The 27,249-nt window shown below is 50.3% G+C and overlaps 3 protein-coding genes and 2 non-coding genes across 17 annotated transcripts in view; all 5 read left to right on the top strand.

Annotated features, from left to right (window-relative positions):
* MAPRE3 (microtubule associated protein RP/EB family member 3) overlaps nucleotides 1-8,990 on the top strand; it is an 84,707-nt gene extending 75,717 nt beyond the window's left edge. Inside the window, exons 2-8 of one of the 5 annotated variants that reach the window (XM_039887600.1) lie at nucleotides 4,226-4,255; nucleotides 4,361-4,488; nucleotides 5,146-5,291; nucleotides 5,915-6,116; nucleotides 7,412-7,566; nucleotides 7,685-7,837; nucleotides 8,094-8,988. In XM_039887600.1, the coding sequence (XP_039743534.1) occupies nucleotides 4,368-4,488; nucleotides 5,146-5,291; nucleotides 5,915-6,116; nucleotides 7,412-7,566; nucleotides 7,685-7,837; nucleotides 8,094-8,162 (846 nt within the window). In that variant the 5' untranslated portion in view covers nucleotides 4,226-4,255; nucleotides 4,361-4,367 and the 3' untranslated portion in view covers nucleotides 8,163-8,988. Of the gene's footprint in view, nucleotides 1-4,225; nucleotides 4,256-4,360; nucleotides 4,489-5,145; nucleotides 6,117-7,411; nucleotides 7,567-7,684; nucleotides 7,838-8,093 lie in introns of those variants that run through there. The other 4 variants (XM_039887599.1, XM_039887602.1, XM_039887601.1 and 1 more) reach the window with 4 other exon arrangements.
* A 3,857-nt stretch (nucleotides 8,991-12,847) lies between these two features.
* On the top strand, nucleotides 12,848-23,269 carry TMEM214 (transmembrane protein 214). Of its 3 annotated transcripts, XM_039887596.1 has the most exons (17): nucleotides 12,849-13,011; nucleotides 13,963-14,162; nucleotides 14,734-14,884; nucleotides 15,194-15,328; nucleotides 15,575-15,657; nucleotides 16,093-16,198; nucleotides 16,308-16,389; nucleotides 16,658-16,759; nucleotides 17,133-17,274; nucleotides 17,684-17,775; nucleotides 18,048-18,096; nucleotides 18,292-18,405; nucleotides 18,632-18,749; nucleotides 19,317-19,413; nucleotides 19,603-19,771; nucleotides 19,928-20,067; nucleotides 20,287-23,269. In XM_039887596.1, exons 1-17 carry the CDS (start codon nucleotides 12,867-12,869, stop codon nucleotides 20,411-20,413), a joined length of 2,052 nt encoding a protein of 683 aa, XP_039743530.1. In that variant the 5' UTR covers nucleotides 12,849-12,866; the 3' UTR covers nucleotides 20,414-23,269. The 3 variants fall into 3 exon arrangements, 2 of the variants coding, with proteins under 2 accessions (XP_039743530.1, XP_039743531.1); XR_005658321.1 differs by lacking the exon at nucleotides 20,287-23,269 and having other exon boundaries at nucleotides 12,848-13,011; nucleotides 19,292-19,413; XM_039887597.1 differs by lacking the exon at nucleotides 12,849-13,011 and having other exon boundaries at nucleotides 14,014-14,162; nucleotides 14,649-14,884.
* Nucleotides 23,270-25,872: 2,603 nt separating this feature from the next.
* AGBL5 (AGBL carboxypeptidase 5) overlaps nucleotides 25,873-27,249 on the top strand; it is an 18,607-nt gene continuing 17,230 nt past the window's right edge. For 3 of the 7 annotated variants that reach the window (XM_039887592.1, XM_039887590.1, XM_039887587.1), the window contains exon 1: nucleotides 26,933-27,090. The gene's annotated coding sequence lies outside the window, so the exon portion shown is untranslated. Of the gene's footprint in view, nucleotides 26,022-26,766; nucleotides 26,850-26,932; nucleotides 27,091-27,249 lie in introns of those variants that run through there. The other 4 variants (XM_039887593.1, XM_039887594.1, XM_039887588.1 and 1 more) reach the window with 3 other exon arrangements.
* On the top strand, nucleotides 26,065-26,153 carry TRNAY-GUA (transfer RNA tyrosine (anticodon GUA)). Its single transcript is given in 2 exon segments — nucleotides 26,065-26,101; nucleotides 26,118-26,153. It is a non-coding gene; the product is annotated as a tRNA-Tyr (tRNA).
* On the top strand, nucleotides 26,508-26,580 carry TRNAA-AGC (transfer RNA alanine (anticodon AGC)). Its single transcript has one exon. It is a non-coding gene; the product is annotated as a tRNA-Ala (tRNA).

Below are 27,249 nucleotides of genomic sequence, written 5' to 3'. Positions count from 1 at the left end.
TAATTCAGCTTTGAGAGACCGAGCCTCCCTTATGAGTCAGATTCTTGCTCAGCCATAAGAAGAAGGTGATTGGCTGGGCCTGCCAGGGCTTTGTGACCCGCTGGCTGGGCTCCTCCAGAACTTCAGAACCCTTGATCCCTACCTGCACATGTTGCCTCCATGCAACCCCAGAATAACCTGGATGTGTGACCCAAGGGGGCAAGGGGTAGCAATTTTGCAGGTTTTCCAAACAGGTGACTTCAGCCCCCCTGGGCCTGGACAGGAAGGGGTGGCCCAGTGACAATGGGCATAGCCCCATGTCAGGAGCGGGAAACATTTTGGCAGGCTCCGCAGAGTTCTCTCTCCTCTGATCCCACAGCATCTGTTCCAGTTTTCCTGGCTGGTAGGATGGCATCTACAAAGCAAAATATATGGGTAATCTGGAGGTGGGGTGGTAATGGGTCACAGGCTCAACTTCATAAAGCCCAGATGGCTACCTCCAGGCAGAAAGGGCAGAGAAAAGCCTTGTCTCCCTCCTGGACTGATGCCTCAGAGACCCGAAGTGGGATGTGTGTTTGGGCACCTGCTTCTCAAACAAGTGTCCTTGGATTCTCGCTCTCTGCCCCAGTAATGCTGATAATACCAGATGCTTAACGATGTGCTGGGCTCTGCTCAGCGCATTGTATACATGCCTCACTTAATCCTCATAACAGATCGGTAAGGTGGGAACTGTTACTGTTCCCATTTTATAGATGAGGAAACTGAGGCTCAGTGTCAAACAGCTGGGAGATGGTAGAGCTAGGATTTAAATCCAAGTGGTCTGACTGGAGATCCAGAGTTGTTAAAGCAGCAGCTGCTTGGAGCCTGCTGGGGCCATGCCCAACACCCACGGGGGACCGGAAGTCCTGGATTGTCTTTCATAGCCATGCAGGGCAGAGGGTAGAGGCTTGGGAACTGCTGGGGGGTCTTCTAAGAACCAGAGAATTAAAGAGGACTAGGAGGCCTGAACTCTCTCGAAGACCTATTTGTGGAAGATAGATTTCCACTGAAGACTTAAAAATAAAAAGCCAAAATTAGATTCAGGCTGGTGGTAAGGTTCTTAAATATTAGAATGTGAGATTTCAGAGTTATGCAGATTTATTTATTATTTAGAAATAAAAATGCCTGTGTCTAAGTGCAATACTACATATCTGGGAAGGAACTGGATGGTTTCTTGAAACTCTTCTGGCCGTAAGATGTTGAGATTTGGTCATGATGATCATTTTCAAGGCCTCAGGCTGCAGAATGATCGTCCACTCCACCTCTCCTGATGAGAGCTGTAAACCACCTTTCTGTTGCTAGTGAATGCACTGTGAACCTTATGGACCTAACTTAGGATATGATTTAGCAAAATCACCAGATTAAACCTCCTCAACCTTTCTTTCCCATGACTCCGCACCTGATACTAGGAGTCAAGACCTTGCAGAGCAGCCTTTTCCCAAGGTCATGTCCTCAGTCTAATCCTGAATGGCGTTTTCAACTGACTTAGATGTTTTCACAACCCAGTCAGGGGCTGTTCTCCTGATAGTCACCATGTATCAAAGATGATGGTAGAAACACGGGGACTGAGTTGGAAGACCCCATTGTTGTAGCCCTAGGAACAGAGCCTGCCTCCTCTGGGTGGTTGCCTACCATGATCTCAGGGGAGGTGAAGCAACTCTTGGTAATGGGTTTGTTAACTTTAAGAGTTTTCTCAGACTATGTCTCTGCTCTAATTGGAGGCAGCTGGTCCACTTAGGGCACGATACTCGGACAATGCTTTATATGCCTCCACCCCTAGAAGCTGGTCTGGTTGGAGTCTAGGCTGGAGTCAAGCCCCAATACAAAAAGCATCAGAAGCTGGACCTGTTGATGAGTTTAACTTGTGGCGTTGGAGAACAGGGAGGTTGGTTTAGTTCAGTCCAGAATCTTAGAGCAGACCCAGTGCTCTAGGCTGCTTCAGCTGGGCCAGCTCTCAGAGGGCATCCAGCTCAGGAGCAAGCACTCCGTCCAACCACCTGCCCTGACACCACCAGCTTTTGACCGAACCAGGCTTCCTCTCTGGGGGACTAAGGGGCTCTCCTTTTCTAAATGGAGCTAGGGAAAGGGGGATTTGGGGACGGTGAAACACGTTAAGAGAGTCTTTGCTCAGGACCTGGGTGCCACCTGCTGGCCATAATTTAGTTGCATTTACAGGGCCAAATCTAGGAGAGGAAAATTAAAAGGGCACCCTGCCCTCCCTGTCGTGAGGAAGGATAGGGGAACTAGGAGGCCGCTTTTTTTGTGACATGATCCTCGAGCAAGTGTGACAGAAAATCCTTCCAAGACCCCTGGGTTCCTTGGATGAGTCTTCCGAGCCCCCAACCAAGGCAGAGAATAGCGTCACCTGAAGAACCTGAGCTGGTCCCGAGTGGAAACAAGGGCTCTGTTCCTAGATCAGATGAGGACTGTGGTTCTAATGCCTGATTGTGCACCAGAATCACCTGCAGCATTTTTCAAATTACATATATTCCGCATAGTGTATTATGTGTAGTGTATTATATATAGTTGTAACTCATATAATAATATACAGCAATAAAGATACTGTAGTTATATATGATATATGTAGTTCTACGCCCATGCACACATGCTTGGGCTTCACTCCAGCCTGTTGGAAAGTCTCTGCAGGAGAATCTGATGCATTCTCCTAGGAAAGAACCTCTGGAGTGCATGGGGCAGGCTGTGTTTCGTTCTCTCTTGGTTCCAGATCCAATCTGATAAAGAGGCAGAATGAGTAGGGACAGGGAAGTGGTCTGGGTTGTATTCTTCCTTCACAGAGACACTCTGAGAATTAAACCTAGAGAAAGAGTCTTCACTCCAGAAATAGGCACTCTCACAATCCCTGAAGTACATAGTCCTTTCGGTCCACCTTCCGTTTCTCCATTTCTGATAGAAAGAAATATTTCCCTTTTCCCTTAACAGTCCAAGTCAGTGATAAACAGTGCTGACACTTGGCCCTGCTTGGGGGAATGGGGCAGGAGCTCACGCCTGCTGGCCACAGGGGGCGTCTTGGCTCAGCTCCAACCATAGGTTGTTGTGCAGAGAACATAGGCCCAGGGTTGCCAAAAGAAGCCAGAACTCCCAAATCGTGTGAAGCGTCCCAACTTTAAAATATTGGGCACTAATTCAAAAATGTTTCCAACATTGGGAGTGCTAAACAGTTCAAGTCTGCAAGGCAGATTTGGCCAGTGGGTGTGTCATTTATTACTGCTGATTGAAAGGGCTTAAAGCTGGGGGGGGGAGTGGTGTAGCCGGGGCTGTTTTTAGATAGGTTCTGACTGCAGCAGTGTCAGGGAGGGACTGGCGGGGAGAGAGACTGGAGGCTGGAAGGCCTCCCAGAAGCCTTGGCCAGAGAGAATGTCAGCGTCAACCCTGAGGCAGCAGGACAGGTGGTGAAGAGCAGGGCACACTGGGAAGGCAGAGTTGCAGGACATGATCAGATATGAGGGTGAGAGACAGTAGGCCGTCTAGGACAACCCCTCAGGTTTCTAACGTGAGTAATTGGATGACGTTCACTGAGAGAATGAATACAGGAGCAGAAGCATGTTTTAAGGAAAGGTTCTGGACAAGTGGAATGTAGGTGCCTGTGGATCAGCCAGCAGGCCACAGGCCCCACAGGAATATGGGATCTGAAATCAGAGCAGAGGCAAAGGTTAGTCAGCTTTCTAAAACACAGATCTGGTCAGGATACTGTCTGCTTAAAATCCTCTAATGGCTTCCTGTTGTCTAAAGAGAAAGTCCCAACTGCTCCTCACGGTAAACAAAGCCCTTTGTGATTCGTGCTCCATCCCTGCCAACTGTGCCACGCCCCAACACAAAACCTGTTCCCCAGGCCTGCTGAGCAACTCAGAGGCCCAGACTAAGCCATGACTTTGTTATTGCTGGTCTTGGGGCCTGCAGTGGCCTTCTACCCCATCTCTTCGTATGTTTGGAAAATTCCTGCTCCTTTCTGGTTCCAACATCCATGCTCTGACGCCTTCACTGATCCTGCCAAGCAGAAGCGATCGCTCCCTTCTTTGTGCCATCCCCGAGCTTTCGTATGTCACTTCCTACTATGGGGATTTGTCTGTAAACTCGAAGGCAGAGACAGCCTCTTACTTAACTTCGTTTCACCTGTTCTTAGCATACGCATCGCATATAATAGACACTCATTAAATGTTTAAAGAATGAATTGGTAACCCTTTTCTAGGAGGGAAGCTGCAAGGCTGTCTGGAGGAAGGTGCTTCCCATTTCCCCGGGGGATCGTCCAGCTCCTGCTCTCCTCACAGCCAAAGAACAGCACGAGTTCTCCAGGACTGACCTCGCCTCTCTTCTTTCTTTGAAGCTGGGGTATGGCCGTCAATGTGTACTCCACATCCGTGACCAGTGAGAATCTGAGTCGCCATGATATGCTCGCTTGGGTCAATGACTCCCTGCACCTCAACTATACCAAGATAGAACAGCTCTGTTCCGGTAGGAGGCTGAGTACGGGGGAAGCGGGCCCTGCTGAAGGGGGAGGGAGGGAAGCGGGGAGGCAAAGCATCCACAGCAGAGAATGTAGTTTGTAATCAAGAAGTTAGGAGGAGAACTGCAGAGCCCTAAACTAGTTGGTGTTTGGAACTGAAGGAAGGAAATTGGGGTGTCCTGGAATGGGAAGAACAGGAGAGAGTGGCACAGGGAGGGGCGGGACAGTGGGGATAGACAGTGGAGCCAGAGGTTAACAGCACGAGGTCCAGTCTAGCCACTCTGGGTCCAAATCTCAGCTCTTCTTGTAGAGTAACCCTGGGTAAGTCACTCTGCCTCTCGAGGTCTCAGTTTTCCCATTCATTAAATGGAGATAACATCGCCTGTCTAACTAGGGTGGTTGATTAAATTATGTGTATGCAGTGTTTGCCATGTCTGTACATAATTGCATCAATAAATAGCAATTGCTTCTATTCTTGGAAAGCTGGGGGGATTCTGGCCATGTCTATGCTGCAGGTAGGACTGGCCCCGGCCCCAGAATAAGAAGTAAAAAGAGGAGATGGGGTTGTTTGAGGGAGTAGGCCAGCAGAGGGCCTGGGGAAGTGAAAGCAAGCAGCCGAGGCAATGGAGCGGCCTGGACCCCCAGTCGACCATGCTTCTCCACAGGGGCAGCCTACTGCCAGTTCATGGACATGCTCTTCCCCGGCTGTGTGCACTTGAGGAAGGTGAAGTTCCAGGCCAAGCTAGAGCACGAATACATCCACAACTTCAAGGTGCTGCAAGCAGCTTTCAAGAAGATGGGTGTCGACAAAGTAGGTGCCTGCGCTCCCTGGGGCCCTGAGGAGCTGTGTGACCCTGGGGAAGAAGATGGCCCACCAGCCAGGGCAGCAGGGACTGCCGGGGTCATTCCAGCCCTCACACCTCTCTCCACACGCACCCCCGACTCTCCAGAGGGAATGTTCCCCCAGCTCAAGGCACAGTGGAAAACCTCACACGTGACGTCCCATCCTGATGACATTCCCGTCCCTTCCTCCTCTCTAGACCCTATCTTTCCCAGCATTTGAGGCTTAGTATACTGCTCCTCTTAAGTTTCTTCTCTAGGGCCCAAAAGAAGTCTCTCGCTCACTCTACTGCCTCAATGTCCCCAGGTCCCTTGTTCCAGCAGCCCCAACCCCACGTGCAGGCAGCAGCACCAAGGGACTCCTCCCCACACGGTTTCTCCTGCACCTGGAGGAAAAAGCAGTCTCTGGATCCCAGGCCGGGGCCTGCAGCCTACGCATTTGCTCTGGTGCCGTGGGAGGGGGGCCAGGTGCACAAGATGGAGGATGCTGCAGCCCAGGGGCTGGCTTTCCTGAGAGCAGTGGCCCTCTCACAGAGGAAGGCAGCCCTCCAGCAGCAGGTGGTTAAAGTTCTCTGCTTATGTGGTCTATTTCAGATAATTCCTGTAGAGAAATTAGTGAAAGGAAAATTCCAAGATAATTTTGAGTTTATTCAGTGGTTTAAGAAATTCTTTGACGCAAACTATGATGGAAAGGAATACAACCCTCTGCTGGCGCGGCAGGGCCAGGACGTAGCGCCACCTCCTAACCCAGGTGATCAGATCTTCAACAAATCCAAGAAACTCATTGGCACAGCAGGTAACGAGCCCGAGCTGGGGGAGGGAGTGTGGGGGGCCGGGCCGGCAGGGCTTTACAGCCAGGAGTGCCCCCTGGGCCACCCGGCCCGGCCCTGCCAGCCTAGAGGAGACTGTTATCACGGAGTTCAGATGACACCGCCTGCTGCCCGCTTAGACCAGGGGGCGTCACAGTAGGGAGGAGAGGGCTCCAAAGATTGCTTCAAAAGGAGAGCCACCGGCACCAGCTAAGGTGGCGGCCAGCGGTGGGAGGCCTAGGGCACTTCTTTCTGTAGCATGAGCTAACATGTTGGCCTCGAGAGGATGGGGCAGCACATGGTATGGCTCTCTCCGTCCACATCCACCCAGGCCAGGGGCCTGGTACCAGCACTGCACACCCTTTTTGCCCTCTGCCCACTGGACGCCTAAGGACAGGAGTTTGCCAAGCTTGGTCGTATCTTCCCCCATTCCGAAGGCCCATAGCCCTAAGTCCTCAAGAGATGAGTCTCTGGAAATGAGGCTTTGTCTGGGTTCTAGAGGAGAAGGGAAAGAAGTAACGGGGCCTGTTGGGGACAAGAGTGTTGGGAGAGAAAGGGAGCAGCCCCAGCCCGCATCTGAACCCGTCATAGCAGAGCCCTCCTCTGTTTGCGCTGCTGCCCCGCCTGGGCCTGTCCCCACTCACCTGCTTGCTTTGCATTAGAAGTAGCCAGCTCTGTCTAGGGAGCTGCCCCAGCTGGAGAACAAGTAGCCACAGCATGTTTGTTCCCTGAGTCAGGCCCAGGAGAGGGCACAGAGCCCATCCTGATGCAGGGAGCCCAAGAGGGGCAGCTTTCTTTTGAGTCCTCCAGTCCTGAGACTCTGAGGTCATTCATAGGGAGGGTGGCTTTGGGTTGGGGCTTCTATTAAGGAAGACCCAGCAAGAGCCAGATTCAAGACCCTGTACTAGTTGCTTTTCCTCAGGCTCCAGATGTCAGTACAAGAGGGCGGGGCCTCAACCCTTCCAGCCCCACTTCCCAAATTCCCCATCCTATTTCCCCTCGTCTGTCCCTCAGGATAGCTCTCATCCCTACCCACACCGTACACCTTTGGTTCCCTGTAGAACCTGCTCTCCCAGGCTTGCCAAAGGGCTGCCCAGCTGCTGTGGTGTCACCTGTGGCCATGGCTTGGGGCCTAGATGTAGATGGTCCTCCTAGATGGGAGGGGAGGGGACGAGTGCCTGCCTTTCGCATGGGCCTGCCCCCGCATTCATCTCACCAGGCTGTCTTGTGCCTCGTGAGCTCTGGCTCATGAGGCCCCATCCAACTTCTCTCCTCTGGGTAGTTCCACAGAGGACGTCCCCCACAGGCCCCAAAAATATGCAGACCTCTGGCCGACTGAGCAACGTGGCCCCACCTTGCATCCTCCGGAAGAATCCCCCATCAGCCCGAAATGGCGGCCATGAGACCGATGCCCAAATTCTTGAACTCAACCAGCAGGTGAGTGGGGTGGACAAGGGTAGCTGAGATAACCCTGCCACAGCAGGGTCATCAGAGCAGGAAGCGGGGAGTCTGAGGCAGGGATCTCCGGCTTGAACACCGCCTTCTCCCCAAGCAGCTATTGGATTTGAAGCTGACAGTGGACGGCCTGGAGAAAGAGCGCGACTTCTACTTCAGCAAACTCCGAGACATAGAGCTCATCTGCCAGGAACATGAAAGTGAGAACAGCCCTGTTATCTCGGGCATCATTGGCATTCTCTATGCCACTGAGGTGAGCTCTGCCTTTACCCACTAGTGTCGCAGGCCCACCGGGCCCTCCCCCATTCCGCCTGGCCATAAGACCTGAAGGGGTAGGATCAGAAGGGGCCTTGCGGACATGGACCGATGGGGAGAACCAGCTGAAGTCACAGAAAGCAGGGAAAGGAAGACTAGAACCTGGGCCCTTGCTCCCAAGTTGCCTACCCCAGTCCACACCCTCAGCTGGGCCTGCCTGTCTCACCACTTCCCTCTCCCTTCCCGCCCTCCAGGAAGGATTTGCACCTCCTGAGGACGACGAGATTGAAGAACACCAACAAGAAGACCAGGACGAGTACTGAGAGCGGCTCCAGCCCTGGCTGACTGCACGCCTCCCCACCCCACTCCCACCCCCACATTATAATCCTTTCCCTACAGCTGGTCGGCCGGGTGCTTTGTGTCAGTGCGGCAGCATTGGGGAGTCAGGCAAGGGGGGCTTGAGGGGATGGGGCAAGTGGGTAGGCAGAGGCCCCGTCCTCCTGTGGCACTGGCCTAGTGGGTGGGACCCTGCCCTACCCATGTTATTTCCGTTGTCTCTATGCTGTGTTGGCCAACACTTCCCAGGGTGCTGCTGCTACCCTCCCTCGCCAGCCGCCTGCTCCCCTGACAGCCAGCAGCTGTATATTTGACAAAGTCATTTGTATATTTTTACTTACTGGATTTTCCTTGCACTTTACCTGTTCTTTTCCCAGGGTGACAGCACGGGCTCCAGGGCAGTGTGCCGGGCTTTGCTTCCCTCCCCGCTGCCAGCCATGGCAGGACTCACCGATTCTTATTTATTTTGTCCTTTGACTTCCCAGTAGTTGAGAGGAAGGCTGGTGTCAGGAGAGGGATAGGGGGACTGAGGAAGGGGTGCCTTAGACCCCAGGGGAGCATGCGAGAGATAAAAATGCCCTCCTGGCACCAGGCTCACCCAACCTCAGCCCCCAGCCCCAGCCCTGTAGCCCAGCACTGCCCCGAGGTCCCCAGCCACTCCCTCTGCAGCTCAATTCATACCACACAGACTCTGCCCAGAACCCCCTGTACGTCTGCCTCCCAACCATCCACCTCCCCAGCCCTTGCCCCCTCAGGCCACCCAGCCTGAGTATGTGTTCACTTTTATTTAAATAAACTTGTGTGGTAAAAGTCCATGCCATGTCTTTCTCAGCTGACCCACAGCCTGGATCTCAATGCTTTTCTCCTCCCAAGTGCTCCCCTCTCCAGAGGTGATGGCCATGGAGCACAGCACCACTGCCACCTTCTCTCACGCCTGGAAACCGCCATTGGTATTTGGCCTCAGAAATCAACGCTGACCTAGACTCCATCTCCCAATACTGGTGCCAAGGTCCTAAAGGAAGGCATGAAGGAACAAAGTTCGGGGCCATGGCTGTGACAATGGGCAACCTAGGAAAGTGGCTGGTGGGTAACAGCGTGGCCTGGTCAAGAGATGCTTTGTTTCAGTCTCCTTTGGGCCAGTTAGACTGCATGTTGTCTCCTATTCCTTGTCAAAGTTAACTCACCTCACAACAGTGATCCAGCTGGGACAAGGGGTCATGTGACAGAGCCAAGTGGCTTACAAAGAGCAAGCAGCTCTGAGCACTGAAGCCCAGGACAGCAGTGCCTGTGTGGTTCCTTCTGTAGAACAAGCTCTAATGAGAAAAACTTTCCCATCATCCACACAGCCCTACATTCTTGATGCGTGGCCCAGCAAAGGGCCATAATAACCAATGTTTAGAAGCCCAATGGGAGCTGAAGGCACTGAAATGAAAGCAGCTACCAGGCCCATTCAAACAGAGCCTCAGCAGTCACGTAGACCAGCACCCTCATTTACCGATGAAAGGCCTGAGGCCCATATGTGACATGTGTTGCTCAAGGTGGTAAAACCTCGACTAGAATTCAGGCCACTGACTTATGGTTGAGTGCTCATCCCCAAAGACCATAGAGGTGTCACCTTCAGAATGTTCCTCTAGCTTCAGTCGAGTCCTGGTAGATATTTCCTCCTCATCCTGAATACAACCAAGGTCTGCTGCTTTTGTGGCCCTGCTCCATGACTCTCCTTCCAGACCATGACAATTTCTTTAATAACTCCAGATAAAGCCTTAAAAACGCAATCCCTATCAATCCCTCATTCTCTTCACCTACTCCATTTGACTCCCACCCCCACATACAGATACTTCTGGCCTTATTCTATCTCTGTTTTTCTCCAACAAGTCCCTTGCCTAATTTTATGGATCATAATTTTTTTAATCCCCTTGCCTAATTAATTCTAAAAGGCTCTCCCTCCATTATTCCAGGTAGATACTATAAAATGATAAGGTAGTTGTTCTACATTGCCCAATGTTCATCTTCAGCCAAGACCTCACCCTACTAGTAAAGCAGGTGTGGTAGGCAGAATGCCACCCCCCAGAGATGTCCATGTCATAATTCCTGAAAGCAGCAAATATGTTAGGTTACATAGTAAAGGGGAATTAGGGTTGCAGATGGAATTAAGTTGCTAATCAGCTGACCTTAAAATAAGGAGAGTATCCTGGGTAGGCCCAGGGAAATCACAAGGGCCCATAAAAGTGGAAGGGAGTGCAGAAGAGAAGGTCAGAGTGATGCAATGTGAGAAGGACTCAACTCACTGTTGCTGGCTTTGAAGACAGATGGGATCATGAGCCAAGAAATGTGGGTAGCCTCGATGATGGGAAAGGCAAGGAAGCAGCTCCGCCCCTAGAGCTTCCAGAAAGGAACACAACCTACAGACATCTATGTTAGCCCAGCAAGACTCTTGTCAGACTTCCACCTTCCATAACTGTAAGATGATTTGTGTTGTTTTAAGCCACTAAGTTTGTGGTAATTTGTTATGGCAATAATAGAAAGCTAATACAGTGGGTCAAACTGTGCTTTGATGAACTCGCCTCTCTTCTTGCCCCCACACGAGACACCCACCTGTCCCCCTTGACCCAACATCTTTTGATTCTTCCCTCAAACCCGGTGTGAGTACCTGCCCAAGCCCACCTCCATGGCTAGTGTCTAAGGTTGCTCTTCGAACATCCAGAGCTCAGCGATTTAAAGCCACTGCCTCTTGCCCCACCTCTTCTCACTCACATTAAGTGTACTTCTCCGTGGAACATTTAACATGGTGAACTGTCACTTTCTGATTACACATTTGTCTCTTGGAGCTCCTCACAAGCAAGTAGGTATATCCTCCAGCTCCACCTAGCACAGCGCTAGCTGCTTAGGTAGAGAAGGTGCTTTGGAAATGCTGCTGGATAAGTAAGTAAATGACTTCTGTCCCCTATATGCCAAGTTACTGCAGATGACCTGCCAGACTATTCTAAGGAAAGACAGGAGAGAAAGCCTCCCACTTTTCTATATTTCTCCTTCCTGGAGCATCCCCCTCCTTTGCCTCTATGGAAGGCCTATTCTGTTTCTCTTCCCAAAACAGTGTCTCTTCTGTGACCATACATGTGACACAGAAGGGGTTGAGCAAAGAGGGGATATTGTTGTTGGACTCTGAGTAGAGCTAAACCAAGGATCTGAAAAATGAATTGATTAATGGAGTGCCATCTCAGAGCTACCCGAGGCGAGGTCAGCCATGATCAGGCCTGAAGAGGCTGGAGGACAGGCAGGAGACAGCAAGTCATCTCCCACGTCTTACCTTTCTCCGACCCCAACACATCCCTCACACATCCTCATTTATCTTTCCAAAAAAGTGGATCACGCCACTTTTCCACTGGCTTCCCAGGGTCTGGAGGATAAACCCCAAATTTGGCAGGCAAGGGCCATGGCAAATGGGCTCAGACCCCTTTCCAACCTCATCACCTCCAAAACTCCATTAAGCACTGTCACACTAAACCATTTCAGTTCCCCAGCCTTGCCCTAATGTGTTCCACATCTAGACCTTTGCTTAAATCAATAAGTTCATACAACTGGCCTGTTCTCTCCATCTGTCCCAATCCCCGACCTTTAAAATTCCTCTCATTCTTCAGGACCTACCTCAAATACCATCTCCTTCAGGAAGCCTTCTCTAATTTCCTTCCCAAGCTGTCCCTCCTGTAGGAATTTGGACTCTTATTAGTTCTTACTACAAAGATTGGACTGCCTCGTACCTCAGTATGGCAGGTATGAATCTCATCCTCAAGTGTAGTAGGAGTATAAATGAAACAGCACATTTCCTTAATTGTGATCAGTTACTTCCATTTCACCTTCCCTCATCCTTCCCTGCTGGGATGCTTGAAGCTGTGTGGTCTCACATGATGGGAGACCACATGCATGGTGGGAGGCCCTCCAAGGATAGTGAATATCTGAGCAGAAACCTGTTTGTGTGCTTTCTCAGATCTGGGGCTCTTGATCACTTCCCTGCCACATCTGGGGCTTGCGACTGACTCTTGCAGTTGGAGCCACAGCCATTTCTTTTCCATTGCCTAGAAGGGGAAACATAGCCCTGGCTGTCCCAGACTCCCAGACTTTTCTCTGCCTCCTATCAGAAGAACTTTCCATTCTCCACCCTCCAAAAACTGCCTCTTTCCGCAAGCTCCATCCTCTCCCTCCTTCCTTCACAATAGATTTGTGCAGCCCACTAAACTCTAGTTTAATGACTAGCAACAGAAAAACGAACACTTCTCGAAGGAGGAAAGCACTGAATCTTCAAGTTCTTCCCAGAGGTGAGAACTGTTTCCATTCCATCCTTTCAGCACTACAAGAAAGGAACGAAAAACCGAAACAGTTAAATTTCCACCCAGTCACCCAGTGCAGTGGCCTTCACACAGTAGGTGCTCGCTAAACGTCTGCTGAATGTACAGCCTTCCACCTCAACATCTTTGCCTGGATGCTTTTTGCTACGAAGGAGCCCCGGCCCCCAAACCCGAACATTCTCTAGAAATAACGGAGCAAAAAAAAAAAATGAAAGACTACGAGTCCCAGGCTGCCTTGCGGGTGGCGTCACGCGTCGCGAGGCTCTGCGAAGAGACGTGGCAGAGCGCAGCGCACCCGCACGGGACCGGAAAGCCCAGGGAGGTGGCAGTGGCGGGAGGGTCGGAGCCATGGCGTCCAGGACGGCGGGTGGGGGGCGCTGGGAGGTGGTGAAAAAGGGGAGGCGTCCTGGAGCCGGCAGCAGTGGGCGAGGCGGCGGAGGGGACCGCCGGGCGCTCGGGGAAGCGAATGGATCATGGAAATACGACCTGACGCGTGAGTACCCACCCGGCCCGCCGCCCGCGCCCCCCGGCCCCGGGCCTGCCCCACAAGGGTGGTAGCGAGTAGCTGCCGGAGCCCAGAGAATCAGAACACCCCAGGTACCTCGAAGCGAGAGCTCTACTGCCAGTCGGCTCCTCCCGCTTCAGCGAGCGCAACCCTTGCCTTGTTTCTTTCGAGCATCTCAGGAGGTAGACAGCGCGAGGGAGGTGGCTGGCTGTCCTCATCCCGCAGATGAGTAAACTGAGGCACAGTGAAGTTAGATGCCTTTCCTAGGATCACGTGTTAGAGGAGACGAGGATTCCAGTGCTGGACGCTCAGCTCACTGCACACACACCCTACCAGCTGTTCCCAGGCCCTACCCTGCCCCTCCATGCAGGTGACCTAATGCTGGAAAGAGGCGTTCTGGTTCATCATCGAAGGTGCCTCCTCAATTAACTAGCAGATGTGGGGAGAGGAGGACTGACCCACCTCACACCCTGGAAGACACCCACCAAGTCTCATTCTAAGTGAGCCTGTTTCCTCAGTCTCGTGGAGGAGTAGAGAAAGCTTGCCACTTGTTGATTAAAGAGTTGTCACATCTGAATCATGAGGAACTGGGGTAGAAGCAGGGTGAGAAAATCCTGACCTCCCATACTAATAACCCTTTACCCAAGAAGCTAGCTAGCCCTCTGTCTCCAACCCCTTCACTAGCTCCCACATACTCTGGCTTGTTATTAAATGCCTCATCTCTGAGAAAGAGCCCGTGAACTCAAGAGCTGTGATGACTGAAGAAGCAACCAAGAGGTCTCCCAGGCCTGCTCCCTAGTCAAGACAGCAAGGAGGGGCTTGGAGGTTGCTACTCCTTGGAGATGAATTAGGTGACAGTGTGGGGGAAGGGACCTCTGTTCCTGTGAGGCCCTCATGACCCAAGGATGGCCCCCATTTCTCTACCTGTCATCACCGCAGCTCCAATCCAGACGACAACCACCCTTTATGAACGGGGCTTTGAGAGAATCATGAAGAAGCAGAATAAGGAGCAGGTTCCACCTCCTGCTGTGGAGCCTAAGAAACCTAGTAACAAGAAGCAGACTAAGAAGGTGGCAACCCTCACCAACCAAAACCAGAAGCAAGGCCGCTTCCGCAGCCTGGAGGAGGCATTAAAAGCTGTGAGTGCCTAGACTTCAGGTGGGGAGAGGAGGAGGACTTGCGATGTAGAGAAGCTGAAAGGAGGGGGAGGGGACGGGCAGCTGAGGGACCTGTGGAATTTGGGACACTGTTGGTTGAGAGGAGGCATTCAGGGAAGGATAGATTTTGTAAACATTCTACCCCAAGGGATAGAATGTTTACATAAAAAGAAAATAAGTTTAGAGGGAAACAAATTAGTGAGAAGAGAGCCTTGAAACTCACGGATACCAGAAAGCGTTAGAGAAACCGTTCACGGTTCTCATCCCATGGAAACAGTGATCTTTCATTTTGCATGTTGTCCTTTGTTTTTCTCCTTGAACATATGAAGGGCCTAAAAGTACTGGATCTTGAGCTCAAACATTTCAGCTGTCTTATACTTTCTAGAGATCTGGATGCAGCAAAATTGTGGTGTTCTGTATACTTATGTTTAAAAGTGGAAACCCTTTGTTCTTCCTACCACCACCTAGTTCAACCATTTCCCCACCTCTACCCAATTTTTCTACACTCACAACTCACCCACAACTGACCATGAGGGGCCTGTGTCCCTGGCAGCTGGACGTGGCAGCTCTGCAGAAGGAACTGGACAAGAGCCAGAGTGTTTTCTCTGGGAACCCATCCGTGTGGTTGAAGGATCTGGCCAGCTATCTCAATTACAAGCTCCAAGCACCTCTAAGTGAACCCACACTAAGCCAGCATACTCACGGTTAGTTCTCCCAGCTCCCTCAAGCTCAGATAAGTTGTAAGAAAATTCCGAAAGGATTGTGTGTAAGCACATTACTTAGTAACAGACCCCAGTCTACCCGCCCAACTGTCCTGATTTCTGTGGGTGATTTGAGCTGTTCTCAGGTCATCATGGCTGTGAAAGTTTCCGGACCTCAGTGGGATAGGGAGGATGCAAGCCAAGGTGCAGGAACTTCTGCCTCCACTCACCATTCTCAGGGAGCACACCAGAGTACTCAGAGCTGGCAGAGGCTTCTGATTCTAGCACTCATGTGGAGGCCTATCACCCCAGATTATCCCTACAGCCTGGTGAGCCGGGAGTTGCGTGGGATCATCCGAGGGCTACTGGCAAAGGCAGCAGGGTCTCTGGAGCTCTTTTTTGACCACTGTCTGTTCACCATGCTGCAAGAGCTGGATAAGACGCCAGGTGAGAAGGGCCTGTGAGAGATAGCCCTGCCCGATCTTGGGCACCTACTCCCTTTTTTCTCCTTTTAGAGTGGCTGGGTGGTTCTCTGCTGGTTTCCAGCAGAGAAACGTTAATCCTGACACTTTTGGAAAGGAAGAATGAAGTGAGGACTCAGGGCCTGGGTTCTGGGCCCACAGCTGCCAAAAGAGATTTCAGGTTTGGGATACCTATTCCTGTGTGTGGGTCTGAGAACATGTATCTCTCCAGGGGAGTCCCTACATGGTTACCGTATCTGTATCCAGGCCATTCTGCAAGACAAGCCCAAGATTGCCACCACCAACCTGGGCAAGGTGAGCTTAGGGTGATGGTGGGGTCACCAGGAGTCTAGAACTTGGGAAGCTGGGCAGAATCTACACTGTTGGACCCAATCAAGAGCTAGAGGAATACCCTGTAAGACCAGTCATAATAGCTGACAGTATTAGCACTTAGTGTGTGTCTGCTTTGTATACATACAAGGCATGTACTACCATTATTGCCACTTATAGATGAGAAGATCGAGCTAGGGGTTCAATGACTTTCTTAGAGTCAATCATTTAGTAAGTGGCAAGTATAGATGAAGGCCACAGTCTGATGCCAGAGCCCATGCTCTGAATCACTCCCATAGTGCTCCACTGTCCCTCAGCCTTTCCTTCCCCCAGTTGACAGCTCTCTTTCTGCCTTGCTTTCGGGGTGCTCCTGGTGCTTTGCTCTATCCCAACCTGCCTCCCTACCCCTGGTCTCCTCAGTTCTTGGAACTGCTGAGGTCCCACCAGAATCGACCAGCAAAGTGTCTGACCATCATGTGGGCCCTGGGTCAAGCAGGTTTTGCCAGCCTCACCGAGGGACTGAAAGGTATTAAGGCAGTGGGGAAGAGAGAGGGATGGTCTTGGAGCTAGGAAGCTTTTCAGTGCCCCCAGTGGGTCTGAGCCTAAGGCTTCTTCCCTGACCTTTGTCTCCACAGTGTGGCTGGGGTTCATGATGCCTGTGCTGGGCATCAAGTCCCTGTCCCCCTTTGCCATTGCATACCTGGATCGGCTGCTCCTGTGAGTAGTGGGGGGATGCCAAGGGGAGGGCATAGGGTGTCTCCAAGTGGCTGTTTCAGCAAAATGAGATGCTGGGATCCTGGTGTCCAAAAATGTAAGGAAAATCAGGATCACCTCCTCCCAACTCAGAATGTGATGGTGAGGAAGGAAGCCATTAAGGGATGGGGAGTAGGGTAGAGTTTATGCCCTTTTTCTTATTGTTGGTCTTAGCTGGGATCGTGGCTTGGGTAGTGGTCCCCAATAAGCCTGTTTTTTTCTTCCCACACAGAATGTACCCTAACCTCACGAAGGGCTTTGGCATGATTGGCCCCAAGGACTTCTTCCCACTTCTGGACTTTGCTTATATGCCCAACAACTCTCTGACACCCAGGTAGGGCCACCCTGGGGCATACCTGCTGTGAAGGATCCCAGCAGAAGGTTAAGAGCAGGCAATCTATTCTTGTTCCTTCTCCTCCAGCCACCCTAGATCTGAGATTCTCAACCTGTAAATTCAAGAGATCAGTAAACCCCCTGATGTTATATGGACACTCAAGTGATTGGCAGATGGGCATTTTCCTGGGGTGAGGATCCTTGACTTTTAATAGATTTTCCAAGGAGTCTCTGACTCTAAAAAGATTCAGAGCCATTACAAGGCCATTAGTGACTCCTCTTCTCGGGCGTGGACTCTGAGGCAGGCAGAAGGGACACAGTGCACAACTCCATTCAGAGCCTCTGCCTGGCTCTCCTCCCCACCCCGATCTCAGCCTGCAGGAGCAGCTGTGTCAGCTCTACCCCCGACTGAAGGTGCTGGCATTTGGTGCAAAGCCGGAATCCACCCTGCATACCTATTTCCCCTCCTTCCTGTCCAGAGCCACCCCCAACTGCCCTTCTGAGATGAAGAAAGAGGTGAGGAAATGGTGGGAGGCTCCATTTTCCCTTCCAAAGGTCAGCTGTAGAGGTCTCTATCTGCTGACAAAGGCTCTGCCTTCATGGACCCATTTCCTGTGCATCCCTTAACACACTCCTGACAGCCTCCTGCCTCACTCCCTTATGTTCTACACCCGAGAACAGAGCTGAAAGGACAGTACATTCAGGTCTGTCTATCTCTGATGTTCTGCCCCTTGCAGATGAGTGATCTTTGGGCTCAAGGTCTAGCTCAGGAACCCCAGCCTCTCAGCAATTTCCAGGGTCTGGGCACAATCCCTTAGAGTGGGTATGTTGACTTTGTAGCCTCGCTTAGGAGAAGGGATTCCCTCCCAGTGCTCTCCCGCTCCACTAACCCCATGCCCCAGCAGTGTCTCCGTCTCCTCTACAGCTCCTGAGCAGCCTGACTGAGTGCCTGATGGTGGACCCCCTCAGTGCCAGCGTCTGGAGGCAGCTGTACCCTAAGCACCTGTCACAATCCAGGCAGGTGGGGGGCGGGGGTCACCTGCCTCTGATCCACACAGAGAAGCCTTAGTTTATGCTTCCCAGCCTGTCTCTGTCCTAGAAGCAGAAGGGGAACATTTGTCATTGTTATTTGGATTCATGCCTCTCAAGTTGAGTGGGAACATTGCTGGGTGGCCTCTAGGAAGCTGCTTCTCTGCAGGTGGGGGCTGGAGAGTCAGCCGAAGGAGTTGGGGCCTAATGGAGGATGGGGCCTCCTCCCCTAACTGGAAGGGGTTGTGCTTTCCCTACAGCCTGCTGCTGAAGCATTTGCTCAGGTCCTGGGAGCGGATTCCTAAGAAGGTGAGGAGCTGGGAGAACAGGGCAGGCTGAGCCTTCTCTGGGTTCTAGATTCGTACCCCTCAGCCACTGTTCCGCCTTTCTTGAGAAGGTACTCTGTTAGTACATTTGGCATGGAAAACGCAGCATGATGGAGGCTCAGAGTTCCCTCATGGACCAAATCTTACATTCTCAATCCAGATGTTTCTTATCCTATAGACACGGAAGTTTTTGCAAGAAACCATTCAGTTCTTCAAGCTTACCAATCAGGAGCTGCTAAGGAAAGGCAGCTGTAATAACCATGATGTCATCACCTGTGATACGGCCTGCAAGGTGCCAGCACCCAGCCCTCCCCAACCCACAAACTGGTGTACATCTCTGTCTTGGCACACCCTGGGTCGGGCCTGTATCGCATTCCTGCCACACCTATCCCTGGAGCCCTCTTTACCTCTAGGGTCATGTGAAAGCTTGACCCTCCTCCTAGGGGGCCTAGCTTGAGGTCTGCCTTAAGAAGCAAGATCAGCCCCTCTCCCTTCTGATCTACTCCCTTTTCTCCTAGAATCTGTTGCAGCAGGCTCGGGGCTGCCAGCTGCCCTGGAAACAGCTACTCCTGTTGGTGCTAATCTTTGCCATAGGTTTCCTGTGCCATGACTTCCGGTCACACGGCTCTTTCCAGGGTAAGCAAGGATTGGCTTGCAAGGGAAATACATGGAGGTGGGGCATAGAGCTAGATGTATCACCCCTGTTACCAGCACACACAGGCTTTTCCCTAGATGCTGTAGAACAGACACTTTTCAGACAGCCTTTTGTGTCCACAGCTATGACATTACCACTTCGGATCGAACTAGTGCTTTGCAGTATAGAAAATTTGCATGTTCATGGTCTCATTTAAGCAGATGTTATATCCTTTTTAACTCCTGGGGAAATTGAGGCTCAGAAAGATTTATCAGTTAGTTTAAGATCACAGCTGGTAAGTAGAAGGGCAGATCCCAAACCCGAGGCTTTCTCATGCCTAAGTCCAGGACTCTACCTGGCTGCACCATCCCTGCTCACCTGGCCCAGCAGGAGAAATGGACTCAGCTTCCTGGGCCTTCATCCCTCCTGCCAAGCATTCTCTGCAGCCCTGTGAACACACTTAAGTTCTGCCCTTTCCCTCACTGGGCCTGCTCTGGGACCTGTAGTATTTGTCTGCCCAGTCCCTACCCTCCTCCCCTCCCAGCTCACCAGAGGCCCTCTCTACTCAGCCTCCCTTTCTGGCCGGTTGCTTCAGTCATCTGGTTTCTTGCCTGTTGGCCAGCAAGCATGTGCCAAGATCTACTCCTACAGCCTGCAGTGCTACAGGTGAGTACCTTCCAGGAAGGGGAGGAAGGAGAGGGGAGAGAGAAGGCTTGGGTGTTCAGGGTGGTGACAACACTGACAGTGGGAAGTGATTGTGGTTTTCCTTTTCCAAGGCCTCCCTTCCCCCAACTATTCTTAGGGAGCCAAGCTGCCTGAGGAAACAGCCTGCTTCTCTCCCCCTGTCTTCTACAGCTGGCTAGAGGAGACATTACCAGCCTGGGGCTCCCAGTTGCTGTCCATGATGAGGCCCAGCTTGCAGCTGGCCTGGGCCCATATCAATGCCACAGTCAGCTTCATTTCTGACCACTGTGCCTCCCACCTTCCTTGTTTTGGTGACAGTCTCACCAGCCTCTCCCAGAAGGTAAGCCAGAGACAGGAAGGTCCGAGAAGGGCTGCTTTCCCCAAGGGCTGAGTTCTTGGGCAGGTGCAGCCCCGCATGCACTGGGTCCTCAGGGCCGGGATGCGTTTCCAGGCACTCTAATCCCATCTGTTCTCTGTGGTCCGGCTACCTCTCCAGCTCCCTGATGCCCTGAACCAGCTGCTCTATTCTGTGAGGAAGCTGTTCCTGCTTCTCTACCAGACCGTGCTGCTGCCATTGTGGCACATGCTGCTTGAGGCCTTGGCCCGGGCCCAGCAGCACTGCCATGAGGCGTGCAGGTGAGACCTTTATCCAGGGCTCCAGGAGGAGCCCCAGTGGCCCCATGCCCTTTCTCTAGGGACAAGGCTTCTCTGTTCAGTCTCTCACTCAGCCCTGGCCCTTACTCATCCCTTGGCCACTCTGGTATGCAGTTATGGATCTAAGTTGCAAACTTGTGACCTGACACAGCTGCACACCACTACTTCCTAACCCCCACAAATGTTCTGCTTTCCTCCCAGAGGTGAGGTGACCTGGGACTGCGTGAAGACACAGCTCAGTGAGGCTGCCCACTGGACCTGGCTCTGCCTACAGGACATCACAGTGGCTTTCTTGGACTGGGCACTTGCTATGATATCCCAGCAATAGACCCTGCCTCCCTGGCCCCTGCGTTTCGACTGGAGCAGGCCATCTGAGATTGCTGGGGGCAGAGCGGGTAGTTCTCTGTGGGGTCTTTTCTACTTGGTGCCTGAGTTCTGTCTCCTAGGCAAGTGGCCCGTTGCCTCTGCCCCAATTCTTCCATCTTTGGTAGTGACTTGAGCCCAGGGTTGTCTCAGCCTCCTACCCACGATTCCACTGAACACTTCTCTGGCCCTATTGCACATAGCTCCCAGCCTCTGTCCTTGGGCTGGTAGCCTCTTTAGCCTCCTTCCTTCCATTTCATTTCTGAAACCCCGAACAGCTCATCTTCGGAAAGGTGGGATTCAAACAAGTGGTTTCTGCATTCTTCTGATGAATGATTTCTGCTCCCAAACTTTAACTGCAGCAGAAAGAGGAACTTCCAGGAGAATACAGCACCACAGTGAGCAACACAGCTCCACCTGTACCCACAGGCTGAGTGTGGCTGTCAGTGGACATAGAGGGTTGGATGGAAAAACCTCTCATCCCGGAATGCCCAGCTTAGGTCTATCGAGGCCCCTCACTACCCGCTCCATCGTGATCCCACTTTCTCACACTCCATTCCCCTTCAGTGCCAGCACTGGGGAAGGGTGGGGAGCTCTGCCTCAAGGTTCAGTTTCTCTCCATTGACTACCCCTACCATCTCTCTGGAGAGCAGAGCCCAGGGAACCTTCCAGCCTGTTAAGACAGGATTCAGCATATGGCTCCTGGGTGTGTCTACTAGGTGGAATAAAGGACACATTTGATTTCTAGTTTTCCTCTCTGCATCCTCATACAGGAATTCCCATAGTTGTAGACGGGACAACAGAATATGGACATGGGCACCTGTGTGTTTTCCATAGGCCCCTCCCCTCCTGGGGGTTGTAGCCACCAGCAGTAATTGAGCTTCTGGCAAGGAAAGCTCGCACCCATCATTCTAAACTTGGGCCTGTTGAGGATTCTAGATATGCTCCTCTTGCTCCCCTATTGTATTGTCCCACTTGTGATTTGCCTTGACAACTTGAGTATTCTTTGCTTGGAAAAGCAGGGAGAGAGTCTCCCAGGGGAATTCTTGAACAGTGATCAGGGGTAACTTCTTTCTTGCCAGAACCTTAATTTATTAATTGGTTTGTTTTTCTAAGGCAGTGAGAGATTTAGAACTCCAGGAGATACATGATTAAAGGTTTATCACCAAAGTCCCTTTTAATTTTTGACTTGAAATTAGTGTCATAACTGCATGAGTTTCAGCTCTCATCTCAAGTTTCTTTCCTTGAATGTTTCAAAGCAAGCGGTATTAGAGGTGCACTGCCCACTCCAACATCCACTGGTTGGTTTCTGTACCACCCTGAACACCTGAGTTAACCAACAGGAATGATGGCCAGCTACCACATTTTATTGCATGTGCTGCCCTGACATAGTGCCTCCGTTTTCCAGTGGTGAGATTATGAAGTAGCAAACATAGGAAAATCTCGGCAGAAAGTGAGGTCATAACTATAGCATCACATTTGTGTTCCCTCCCTTTCCCTGTTAGGATATAACTATGTTATCTTGGGAATTTAACAGCCTACGCTGGGAAGAACCCTGTTCTCTTAGTGGTACTTAGCCATGACCATTTTTCCCAGAAAAAAAGAAACCCTGCCTGGCAAAGAGTCATGGTTTAGGACTGCTGGGCAGGACTGTCCAAGGGTCTAAGACGTTCCATTTCCTCAATTCTTCACTAGTCAGAAACAGATGGTCAGTTCTTAAGAATAGTGAATCCTTGGAACTGACCTGTATTCAAGGCAAGTTGAAAGAGGATTAATTGGGGTCTCCACAGCCTCTCAACGACCGTGACACTTGAATTGGTTTTATTTAACATTCAGTTGGTTTCACCATGATTAGAATTGTCCAGAATTTTTCTGTCAGAGGCATAGGCCAGCACTGTACCTGTGTCCATTAAAGCTAAGCCAGACATCCAGATGTTTCATTTTTGCCAAAAACATCCAAACTGAACCAGTGAGTTGAACCAGTGTGGTCTTGTAGAGTACACTCTGATGCTGACAGGGGGCCAGTGACTCTTGGTGTTATTTGAAGAACACGTAAACTGACACCTCAAGAGTGTCACATCTGGACATCCTGACTGCACACCCAGCTGGAGTTCTACAGATAACATGCCATAAAACTGCAGTCGAAGTGTGATTATACTAACTAGTTATTACCAATTCTGTGTGGACCTGCAGATTATATCACATGACTCATTTGAAACAGTTCTTTCCATTTTTCAAAGTTTTGAAGCATGTTTTCAGATTCCTCTGGCTATTTGTACCCAGTTTACAGCTACAGCTTTAGAGCAGCCCAACTTGATGGGCCAGCCTGACTTGTGGGTAGATAGTATTGTCAGGCAGATAATGTCGCTTGGCTCACACAGCATTGCTGGTCCATTCTCAAATGGCACCACCCCAAAAGGGTGGAGTGATTCCCATGGAGATGGGCATGCCTTCCCTGCCCTATTCCAGAATAACCCAGTGGTCAATTACACATTTCAATGATTAGATAATCTTGCCATTTTAACGTCTTCTAAGGGAGTTTGGATTTAAGTAACACTTAAAGTGAGCCATCCGTTTTCTACATACTCTTCATGGTCCTGCTCCCAAAAGGTGTTATTTGAAGAACACGTAAACTGACACCTGAGGGGTAAAGGACCTTGCTTTTCCCTATGTGGTATTCTGTTTTTACGGGGCAGTTTCATTGCCCCAGATTTGAGGTATAAGAAGGAATTGGGGCAGAGGGGAGCTTCCACTGTTCAGGGTACGAGTGAATATTTGTTGAGTATTGAATAGTCTGCCTGTTAAAAACATTGAGTTCAGACATGTTTTTGGAAATGCCTTGGTATAATTTTTTTTTACTGTGTCATCACACGAGTTAATTTTTAATAAGCTTAATTTTTTAGAACAGTTTAAGGTTCACATCGAAGTTGAGCAAAAAGTATATAATCCCTGCCACTCTCACACAACCTCTCCCACTGTCAACATCAGTGAGCTTATCACTATCATATCACTATCATTGACGTACCACTATCACCCGAAGCTTGCAATTTACAATAATAATACTTTGTATGATTTAAACCATTTTAAAATTTATTGAGGCTTGTAACCTAACATATGAGCAATCCTGGAGAATGTTCCACGTGCTTAAGAAGAATGTATTCTGCTGTTGGGTGGAATGTTCTGTGTATGTCAGGTCGAGTTGATGTGTTGATCAAGGATCTCCGTTTCCTTTCTGAGCTTATAAATGCATCCTTAATGTTAAAGAACTCTTACAATTCAATAAGAAAAATGCTAAAACAAAAATATGGATAAAAGAATTCATAAAAAATGCAAATGAACAATAGACTCGAAAATCTATTTCACTGGTAAAAATGAAAGTTTAAAATAAAATGCCATTTACTTTTGCCTATCAACAAAGTTTTTTTTTTAAGTGATAATATACTCAGTGAATGCTATAATAGAAATTGGTATGATGTTTCTGGGATGTATTTTGGTAATAGTTAACTATTTTGTTAACTTGGTAAAATCACTATTTTACCAAGCAATTCAACTCCTAAAAATATATAGAGAAGTAAACAGAAATACGGACAAAGATTTATGTACCAGAACATTTACTATAGCAGTTTTAACAATGAAAATTTGGATATAAACTATGTCCAACAATAAGATGAATATTTCAGTAAACTGTGGTAAAACCAAAGGACGGGAAATGGCTATTCAAATGATTTCAAAGGATCTTTAATGATAGGAAAATAATTGAGCTTAATTTATTGAAATATTGGCTATAATAAAAAATACAGAAAATGAGTATCTGCAAGGATGTGGAGGAATTGGACCCCTACATTGCTGGTGGAAATGTAAAATAGATCAGACACTGGAAAACAATTTAGCAGTTCTTCAAAGAGTTAAATATATAATTACCGTAAAACCCAGCAATTCTCCTAGGTATATACCCAAGAGAAATGAAAACATATCCCATAGAAACTTGTACATAAATGTTTATAGCACTATTATTCATAAAAGCCAAAAAGTAGAAATAGCCCATGTCTATCAAAATAGACGAATGGATAAACAAAGTAGTATAGCCATACAAGTGAATATTATTCAGCCATTAAAAGGAAGTACTGGTATATGCTACAGTTGGATGAGTCTCAAAAATATCAGTAAAAAAAAATCAGACACAAAAGGCCACATATTTTATGATATATATGAGATCTCCATAATGGGCAAATCCATAGCAGATTAGTGGTTGCCAGGGGATGGTGGTAGGGAGTAATTGCTTCAAGGGTAGGGGGTGTTCTAGGGTGGTTAAAAAAACATTTTTGAAACTAGAGAGATGGCAATCTGCACAACATTGTGAATACACTAAATGCCACTGGATTGTTCATACTTTAAAATTGTTAATTGTACGAATTTTGCCTCAAAAAAAAAAACAAAACAAATATGTTGTGCTTCCCAGACACACACATCCCCCACCCCAAAGAGAATTCTAAACACCATGCCAAAAAAAACCCACCCCCAAGCAAACGCCCTGGGACACAATGGTAGCGTTTGCAGCAATAGAATGAAATTAAACCAAGATATTAATCTCCTGATTTTGGGTAGGCGCAAAGACTGCTGTGCAAAATGACATCAGAGGCCTAGGATTTAAAGCTCAGCCTGAGAGAACACTTAAAACGTCGGAGCTGCAAGGGTTTTGAAACCAAGGCAGCCCAGGCAGTCGACCGCAGAGCTGGAAATGGAGGCCAGGTCTCCTCGCACAGCCACTCCTCCAGGCTACCAAGCAAGGCTTCACAGAGGAGTTGAGTTTTAGGTTGGTTTGTTTTTAAACCCCCGGAAGCTTCTGGTGGGCAAAGGATTGTGGGCTGCCTTTGCAAGCTCAAGGAATGAGAGGTGAAAGTGTGAGCCAAATAGTGGCGCGGGCCAAGTGGCCGACGCGCTGCTCAGGGTCCCACTCCCGCCAGGCAGTCCAGCACCGCGGGGTTTAGGCGCGGCCGGGTCCCACGCTACCCTGCAAGCTTCCAGCAGCTCCGTGGTTTGTATCTTTCTCGCTCTAGTCAGAACGAACAGATTCTGACAAAACGTTGGTTTACTAACTGAATGAATGAATATCCTTCACAACAGGAGAGCAGTAGGATTTTATTGGCACCCTCGGAGGATCGAGAGGAAATGTGGAGTGGAAATAGCAAAAGCTATTTGCTCTGCAAACTGGGCTTGTGCCTGCGATTGTAGAGCATGTGTGCGTACCGGCCCCCTGGGCAATGCGGTGCAGAAGCTCAGGATTGCCAACGGTATCTTTAAGCGTCCACAATGCTATAGAAGCCACCGTGTCGGTTGGGGGTGGGGGGTGCTGTTTTGTAGTAAGAAGGGAAATGGAAGGGAAGCGTATTGTCTGTGTTTCCTACGTCCAGGGCTGGGAAGCGGGTCCTTCGGCAGCATCCTTTGCTTGCACTTCTGTCTCTGGCTTCCTCTGTTCTGTGTAGCCCAGAAGGGGGCTCGGCGTAGGTGAACTTCATTAGAAGGTCGGAGCCAGACTTCAAAAATCTATTGGACACTGGAGTAGTGCGGCCTCGGTAAGTATTAGAGGGGAATCGGCAATCCTGGAAAACAGCGGGGCCTTCGATAGCTCAGTTGGTAGAGCGGAGGACTGTAGTGAGTGAGCTGTGGCAATCCTTAGGTCGCTGGTTCGATTCCGGCTCGAAGGACTTCGTACAAACTTTTTAATATTCATTTAATTCAACTGCCCAGTGGGAAAAAGGGTTTTCTCGAAGGTGGGCTGAATTTACGTGAGTACTACCAATACCAGTTTTCCGTAACGTATACTCAGTAATTAGGGTACGGCACAGCTCTCTTGTAGGTTAAATGCAGACCTATTAAAATGTGTTTCTAAACGAGGTTTTATTACTATTGCTATGTGTACTTATCACATGTCCTGTTTTTGAAATTTTGCCCATGGTTCTATTGCACTCTGCTAAATATCTTGAATTGCGGGTGGGCCACTGGTCAGTGGACAGCTTGCAACAACCTGTAAGGCAAAAGAAAGAACACTAGGAACAACTGGGGGATTAGCTCAAATGGTAGAGCGCTCGCTTAGCATGCGAGAGGTAGCGGGATCGATGCCCGCATCCTCCACTCGGTTTTTGCCCACGCAGTAGAGGATTCCCACCAGCGAGAGACTAGCTGAAGCAGGTGGATGCTTATGATTCACAGAGGAGCAAGGCAGACAATGATTAGCTTCACAGATTGTCATTTTATGTTGCGGGTCTTTTCCAGTTTACTTCTTGGTCACTTTGTGTTTTCCTCCTCCCGGCGCGACAGGCCGTTAACCGCCTTCTGAGAACACACGGACGGAACCCTCCTGCCCGCGGGGCCTGCTGAGCCCCTAAACAGCACTGGCTCAGGTACCCGCTCGCGTGCGAGGGAACCCCTGCGTGCTGACCAATGGCAGCGAGCTTTACTGGGCGGGTAGCCAGCTGTACCCGCCGCCAATAGGCGAGAGACTTCTTGTTTCCTGGCAGAGCGGGGTCCCGGCACCGCGGCGCTCGGGTTTTGTTTGGGTCCTGGGTGGCGGGCCCAGGTGCCGGGGCCCGAGGTGGCGCCTCGCTAGCGAGAGAGGGAGCGGGATCACCGGCCCGGAGAGAGGTGAGGGGCTCTGCGTGGAGTGCGGGCCCCGCCGACCCCGGCCCCGCCCCCTTCTCGGTCCCTTTCAGTCCCGAGCACCTCTGGAATCCCACCCCGCCCCACCGCCACCCGGCTGGCCCTCCGCGCCGCTCAGCCCCGACTTCTCCCTGCCCCACCCCC

Source organism: Pteropus medius, unplaced genomic scaffold (assembly GCF_902729225.1).
Source record: "Pteropus medius unplaced genomic scaffold, Ma_sr-lr_union100, whole genome shotgun sequence".
Classification (NCBI taxonomy): domain Eukaryota; kingdom Metazoa; phylum Chordata; class Mammalia; order Chiroptera; family Pteropodidae; genus Pteropus; species Pteropus medius.
Note: the sequence above shows the minus strand (reverse complement) of the source record. Positions and strands in the feature narration are given on the sequence as shown.

Bases quoted from the DNA above. Each gene is read 5' to 3' on its own strand.
- TMEM214 (XM_039887596.1), top strand. From the start codon at position 12,867: ATGGCGTCCAGGACGGCGGGTGGGGGGCGCTGGGAGGTGGTGAAAAAG. The intron at 16,199-16,307 runs GTATTAAGGCAG...TTGTCTCCACAG, and splicing joins CCTCACCGAGGGACTGAAAG to TGTGGCTGGGGTTCATGATG. The intron at 19,772-19,927 runs GTAAGCCAGAGA...CTACCTCTCCAG, and splicing joins TCACCAGCCTCTCCCAGAAG to CTCCCTGATGCCCTGAACCA.